This window comes from Crassostrea angulata, chromosome 2 (genome assembly GCF_025612915.1).
Source record: "Crassostrea angulata isolate pt1a10 chromosome 2, ASM2561291v2, whole genome shotgun sequence".
Taxonomy (NCBI): Eukaryota; Metazoa; Mollusca; class Bivalvia; order Ostreida; family Ostreidae; genus Magallana; species Magallana angulata.
The window spans coordinates 62,477,369-62,485,412 of NC_069112.1; the positions used below are offsets into that span (position 1 = coordinate 62,477,369).

Consider the following 8,044-nt stretch of genomic DNA (forward strand, 5'->3'; position numbering starts at 1 on the left):
TGGTAGACATACAAACCAAATTACATAATATGTTCGACGATCTATTGTCGCAGGCCAGGGGGCATGATGCAGATTTGGGAAGAGTAGTTCTCAGTCATCCAAGTTTAAACAACCCAATCGTTGTTCCTTTGCAGTCCTGGGAACATCTCAACGCAGACGTCGTCATGGAGGAGATAACCAAAGTTCTGAACTCCAACGAGAGTTTACCGGTAGACGAAAATATGATCGTCACTGTTGGGTCTATAGACATACCCAAAGGGGGAGGTAACCCTAGAAAACTACCCATTACATCTCTATTTGGTCCAAAGAATAGTATAGAAAGAAAAAAATCACTTTTTCATGTGCAAAATGACAACAACCTATGTATGCCAATTGCTATCGGTCTGTGTTTTCTAAAAACATGTAAGAAAGTTGATGCAAAAAATTGGGGACTTTTAGTGAGAGATGATAAGGGAATGGTGCTGGATCATGCCATAAAACACAGAGTAGTTCCTCAGACGTACTATGACAACATATTGAAAATTTCCAGGAAAAAAATGCAAAAAGAGATGGCCATGCGTCTGTGTGAGAAAGCAAGGGTATCTATCAACAGATATTTAGGCCTGAATGATATCGAACCTTTTGAAAATCTACTCGGGGTCAGCATTAACGTGTTGTCTAATCGAGTAGGCAACAAATTTGTCAGAGTGACAGATGATCGGGAAAAACCTCGCCTTTATCTCTATCACGTTGAGTCGAAAAATATTCATCACTGGCACGGCGTTGCCAACATACAAGGATTTTTTAAGGCATCTTATTTTTGCCATACATGTTTAAAACCTTACAAAAATAAGGCCAGTCACTCTTGCGCCACCTCTTGTGATGTTTGTTTACATGACAACTGTAAGAAAACAGACGTACAAATAGGTTGTCATTCCTGTAATCGTATTTGTCGATCTCTTACGTGTTTCCAACGGCATAAAACACAACGCATGGTCAAAAAGCAGTCTTACCCCGCTGCCTGTGAGCTCTTTTATCAATGTAGAAAATGTAGAGTTACTCTACAACGTGCTAAGCGCTCGCCTGAGCTACATGTTTGTCAGGAATGGGAGTGCCCCAACTGTCGAGAATACCACGTTGGTGAACATCACTGCTATCAGAAACCGTTTGCATCTCAAATAGAAAAGAGAAAGAAGAAATTCATATTTTACGATTTTGAGACCCGCCAAGACGACATATATCAATGTGAGCAAGGGTTTAGACCATCTCGCATCCAATGCAGTCACTGCGTTAGAGAAGAACAGCGATGCTTAGACTGTAAACTATGTCAACACTGTAGGGATCCCTCATGTGGTCTGCAGCAACATAAAGTCAACTTTGCCGTCCTACAGACCACTTGTCACAAATGTGAAGACGAGGAACTCAAGGAGGGCGTCACTTGTTCCAACTGTGGAAATCGATGCATAAAATGTTCGAAAACCCAGAAAGGTGAATACGTGAGTCCCCCGTGTCACACCACTTGCGGAAAAAGGGAACTAGTTTTTTCCGGTGACGAAGCAGCCGAACAGTTTTGTGCATATGTTACCAGCAAGCATTGCAGAGACTCAATTTTAATAGCTCATAATGCCAAAAGTTTCGATTTATACCCTGTTTTAGAAGTTCTGATCGATCGACACTCTATTCGACCAAGCAAGATCATTTACAATGGTTCAAAAATTATGTATATGCACATTGCCCAAAAACTTAATTTAACTTTTGTTGATTCACTAAATTTTCTTCCCATGAAACTTGCCAAAATACCGGAAGCCTTTGGTCTGCAGGAACTCTGCAAAGGATACTTCCCCCACTTTTTCAATACCAAAGCCAATCAAAAATTACGTGGATCCGTATCCAGAATTAAAATATTACGGATATGATTTCATGTCAAGTGGTGAGCGAAGAAAGCTTACTGAATGGCATGCATCGAAACGCAATGAAACTTTTAACTTTCGAGAGGAAATGTTACAATATTGTCGCTCGGATGTTGACATATTGAGACGGGGTTGCCTGGAATTTAGAAATTTGATGATCAAAGTGACGTCCATTGAAGAGACAATTGCCCAAGCAGATGGAACTGTTAAGAAATCAACTGCATTGGGGATCGACCCGTTTGACTATATTACCATTGCAAGTGTATGCATGGGGATATTCAAATCCTTATTTTTGAAGGGAGAATACAAAATTGAAATCACCAGAGATGAAAAATCTCATTGGTATGCCGTTAACTATTTGGAGGGACTAGAGGTGGTCAATTTTGATGACTCTTTGATGTCAGTTACTGACTTAGTAAATGACGAAAGTGTTCAGTTAGGGAGACGACATTTCAAGAGTCCCATAGCAACAACCACTGCCTTCTCAAGGTTATACGAAACGTGATAACTTCAGCAAGATTTCCATCCAGTGGTTAGAATGGTTAATGGAAACAAGTCGTCAGCGAGGAAACCCATTAATTATTTCTCATGCTCTAAATGGGGGTGAATATCGTGTACCCGACACCAATTACAGATGTGACGGATTTGTTGTAAATCCCACTGGAAAAGGAACAATTTACGAATTCTATGGTAAGAGTTGACACAAAATTTTTATTAAAAAAAAAACATTTTGCCCCCCTTATCCCCTAAACTAGGGGGGGGGGGGGGGGGGCGGCGGCGGCAGCAGCTGGCGTATCTGGACTTAACCAAAAAAATATTAATGATAAATATTGCTTATTTTCGGTACAGGTTGCGTGTTTCACGGCTGTCCCTTCTGTTACCCCGACGATAGGAACAGCATAAAGCATCCTTCCACCAGTCAGACGATAAAGGAATTGTACGATGCAACAAAAAAACGTGAAAAAGAACTGAAATCTATGGGCTACAAAGTGATTTCCATCTGGGAGCATCAATTTAGGTATCAACTAGACAAAAATGTGACATTACAACAATTCGTTTCCACCTTAGATCTACAAGAGAGACTCAACCCGCGTGAGAGCTTTTTTGGTGGTCGGACCAATGCCATCAAACTACATTACAAGGCTGCAGAAGATGAAACAATTCAATACTACGACTTTACCAGTCTCTATCCCTGGACCAACAAGTATTGTCGTTACCCCATCGGCCATCCAAGCATCGTCACGGACAATTTTCAAGACATTTCACAATACTTTGGACTTGCAAAAATTAAAATTCTACCTCCTAAAAAACTGTATCACCCTGTACTTCCTTATAAATCTAGAGGAAAACTAATGTTTCCACTATGTAAAACATGCGCGGACAATGAAAATCAGAATGAATGTACATGTTCTGTAGTTGAGAGAGCAATAACGGGTACATGGTGTACCCCTGAAATTCAGATGGCAACGTCCAAAGGATACAAAATTTTGAAAATTTATGAGGTCTACCATTTTACCGAGTCGTCTAAATACGATGTCGAGTCGTGTGAAGGTGGATTGTTCGCGCAATACGTGAACATGTTTTTAAAAATAAAGCAGGAGGCTTCGGGATTTCCAACTGAATGCAACACGGAAGAGACGAAAAGAAAATACATCAATGAGTACAAAGAAAAGGAGGGGGTTCAATTAGAGTATGATAAAATTTAAAAAAATCCTGGTTTGCGATGCTTAGCTAAACTCTGTTTGAATAGTTTTTGGGGTAAATTTGGTCAGAAATTAGACATGCAACAGTCTACTTTCATTCACGAATCAGAAGCAGAAAATTTTTTTCAAATGCTTTCAGATCCAACAAAAGTACCTCGCAACTTTCACATCGTTTCGAGAGACATACTTAATTTAGAATGGAGTAACAGCCCCTTATTTCCAGCATTCAACAACAAAACAAACATATTCTTAGCCTCTTTTACCACCATGTGGGCGCGACTGAAATTGTACAATGTTCTTGACAAATTGAACGAAAATATCTTGTATTTTGATACAGACAGTGTCATTTTTAAGGCTAAAAAGTCGAACGATTTGAATTATCTTCCTATTGGTAATTATCTCGGTGAATTAACTAACGAGATATCCGCAGAAGAAGGATACATCACTGAATTTGTTTCGGGTGGTCCTAAGAACTATGCCTACCGTACACTGTCGGGAAAAGAAGAGTGTAAAGTTAGGGGATTTACACTTAACTGGGTTAATTCGAAATTAATTAATTTCGATGCTATTAAATCAATTATCTGTACTTCACACGACCGACAAATCGAAATCATTAATCCTTGTAAAATATCGAGGGACAACAAAAAAAGCAAAGTGTTAAACAAAGTTGAAAGTAAAAACTATAAAACGGTTTACACTAAAAGGAGAATTCTTCCTAATTTAGACACGTTGCCATTTGGATTTTAAGATAAAAAAAAACAAAATCAAGAAACAGTTTTGATGTTCATATTTTATTGAATAATAATTTATACAAATAAAAAATTGATATACATAAAAATATTGTTTATTGTTGTTACATTGTCAATATTTAAGCCAGTGAACGGTTTTTTCCTTTTGTCGAATATCGGATATTCCTGGAGGTTTCCCGACCTTTTTTTTTTGCTGACAAAACCCGTACCAGATTGTAACAAGTTAGTCGTATCTGCGAATTCGAAGTCATTGACAGTTTGCTGTTGCTTTTCTGGAGATTGTTTCAACGTCTGTTCGATTGTTGTCGTATCTTGGGTCAACGGTTCTTTAACAGGGTCCACTTGTTTAAGTAAACGTTCATATTTTAGTTTCGGCACAAGTATCATTTCCTTCGCCATTTGTCTTTGATATGTTGAACAATAGGTTTTAATAGAAGCGATACTAAAGAATTGTTTTTCAGCAATATTCGACGTTTTTCCCTGTTGCTGACTTCTCTTGATCCCAATAATCGAATGTATGACTCGTAAGGTTTCAGGTGATTTATATACTTTTTACTCAGAGGATATGTTCCGGTGTAAATGTTAAGTGCTATTTCACTAAGCACATCGTACTGTTCACTGCTCAATGCTTTAATGATTAGTTTCTGCTGGGTACTGTCTACATACACGAGAAAATTTAAGAACGATTCGTGTTTCTTCACCCTTTGCTTCATGTTTGAAAATGAGAACAAAAATGGAAACCGCACCTTTTTATATAGGTTGATAAATAACCATCTCTTCACCTGGAAGAATATGAGTTCTTAATTGATATTCTTTGTTCTGTGTAGGTTCCAAACAAACATGCAAGTAACCGAAATTGGGCCGAGTTGCAGATTCGTATGCTGCTTTGAAAAAAGAATTTTGGCCTGGTAATATCTGAGATCCAAAAGTGATGATCTGTCTAGAATCGCGATAATTCTTAAATAAAATGACATTTAGACAATTCAGAGATATGGTTCTGGCATACTTTCCCGGTGGATACAGGTTCTGGGATAACATTATGGTGGTCACGTTTCTATGATGAGATGTAACCGTAAACAAATGCACACAATCCTGTGATTGTGCAACTTGTAACATGAGATCATCCAATACAACTATAGTGTGATTGACACCCTCTGTGTACTGCTCTATGTCTTCTTTAGAGGGTAACCCCTGATGTAATGAAAGGTTTGGTATAGTCTGCTCCATTTCGTCAAACATGGGTTGATGTTCAGAATAAGCATATATTATTTTATTAACATGCATAGAAAACAAGCCATTGACATTTTGTAAAAGTTTTTTAGTAAAATGTGTTTTACCACTCTGTGTACTACCACATATAAGCACTGTGGTAGGTGCAGAAAACGGAAGTAAGGAATCAGTGTTCCACCAATCATTCCTGCTCTCTTTTTCCATGTTTATAACAGTCGTTAGATTCCTCAAAATAAAGTCAAATGCAATGTAACCCATATATATATGCAGTTAAATTTTATCAGTGATTGAATAAGAAAACTCCGGTGAATATGCTTTTCTTAAATTTTATTTTCTAAAAATATTTTAAATATTCATGCATAAAACGTTTCACAAAGTCATCATTGGACTGAATGTCATTGGAAAATAAAGTATACACATAATGTAATGATTTTTTAAAGCACAATCTTGCAATTAAAAATACTAAGACATAAAGACCACACAAATCGGAATTACGAGGTTGAAGTTGTATGGCTTTAAAATTACATTGTACACTGTTCTTCTTTAAAAAGTTTTGAATGTCTTGATTGTATTGAACTGGTGATTTTCCAAGACTGTCAAAAAACTCTGCTTGGGCTGGACTGTATATGATTAGTGCCAGCCAGTGTTCTCCAGGAAATGGTACAGGTTGCGTATTAACAATGAAGGCACTTGGGTACTGTGTAATGATTTGAGGTAATGTATTACTAGCAAATACACCTTTCACATATTGTCTTAAACAAGGATCTGATTTCACCATATTTAACAGTTGTGATGAATTCATGGCTGAATGTAATTGATGTCTCGTGATTTGTCGATCTCTAGTAGAGATGAAAAGGTTGCAAATACTATGGCGTTGACGGCTTTGCTTGTTGCTTGTTTGAATTTCAACTCCAGTCTGGTGTTGCCCCGACGTATCAGATTTAAATACTCGTCTCCAAACCCACACGGATCTACTGTAAATACAAAGAGTGAATATCCTTTTCCAAAGTCATCACGGGAGATGATCAGTCCAGCATCGTTGTTCCATTTCCCAGAGGCTTCAAATAAACGTACAAAGGCATCTGAATAAAGTCCCGCTGAAAAGTCTGTCTTTAATGGTCTACCGGGTACGCTTACCCCGTTAATATATATCCCGACATCTGTTAATCCCATATGCTCAAAGTTGAAGGGATTAGTTGTGTAATCCCCATTCACAGCTTTTTGGTCCACCAGACCTACCACGATGCGATCGGGTATCGCCTGAGGAAATATATTGTCCCAATAAAACTCTGTGGATCCTTTTGGTATGGTATTCATTTTTAGCTCATTTCTGGTTAAGGTATACTTTACAGGAGTGGCTTCAATCTGTTTACTGTGGTTTAGCAAAACACCAGGATCTACCCGCACTTTGGCCACCTTGTACACGACGTCTAGTAATTCTATTTTATATGCCGGAGTACTATTGGCAGATATGATGACAAAAGGAGCACTGGATCTAAATAGTTTGATGTAGACGTCTACCCCATTTATTAAGTATTTATCTGTATCAAAGATATCTTCCATTAGGTTTCCTTCCAATTCAAAGACTTTACTTTGCTGTGTGTAAGCATATCGCATGACCAGTCCTGCATTGCCTCCGTTATATGCATTTGCGTCGTTAATATTTCCCTCATCTTTATAAAATAGCTCAGATTGTTTCTGTGAATATAGCTCGTCTTTTCCGCTGAATAAGATTGTTTTGAGGTACGCCTTCCAAGGGTAGTTATTGGTATTAAAAGAGACTAACTTGTTGTTCAAGTAGACGTCCATCTGGGAGAACATACTTTGTAGAGGTAAGTTAACGATACCGGTTTTTTCGTTTGCAGCCATTGTCGATCCATCTGCTTTCAATATACGGGCCTTAACGTACAATTTGCTTCTTTTGAAATCAATATATTCTGTACCAGAACCCGAGACTACAATCTCGATCGGAGTGTCAGATACGCCAATGCTAGAAATTGGTCTTGCTTCTGTAAAATATACTTTTTCAACCGCTACTTGGTTTGTTGGAGATGCAAAAAGAGAGAGTTCCATTGGTTGGGCAATGTCTTGATTATCACTGCTTAAAAATGCCATTTTTTTTTTTTTTACAATTTAAAGATACTTCTGTAACTGTCAATTTGAAATTGTTTCTTTTTTCTTGTCTGTTTTTTCTTGTTTACTACTCGCTGTTGTTGCTTTTTAACAGATTTCGTTTTGATTGCCTGAGTTGATTTTTTTCTTGTTGCAGGTTTAGATGACTTCTTTGTCTGAGTTTTAGGTGTTGCACGTTTCAATTTCTTTGACGAAATGGCAAAAGATTGCGAACGTGGTCTCTTTATACCCCCCTGAACTCTGACAAATGGAACACCCTCTTTGACATCCTTGGAATGTTCCACTTTCGCTCTTTCTTCCACTGCAGCTACTGGAGTCACGTGAGTGTTGGTTCCTTCTT

At 38.0% G+C, this 8,044-nt stretch overlaps 1 protein-coding gene across 1 annotated transcript; it reads right to left on the bottom strand.

The window, feature by feature from the left end:
- Nucleotides 1-6,369: 6,369 nt before the first annotated feature.
- On the bottom strand, nt 6,370-7,440 carry LOC128174636 (uncharacterized protein F54H12.2-like). Its single transcript, XM_052840144.1, has one exon. It carries the CDS (start codon nt 7,438-7,440, stop codon nt 6,370-6,372), a length of 1,071 nt encoding a protein of 356 aa, XP_052696104.1.
- Between the last annotated feature and the right edge of the window lie 604 nt (nt 7,441-8,044).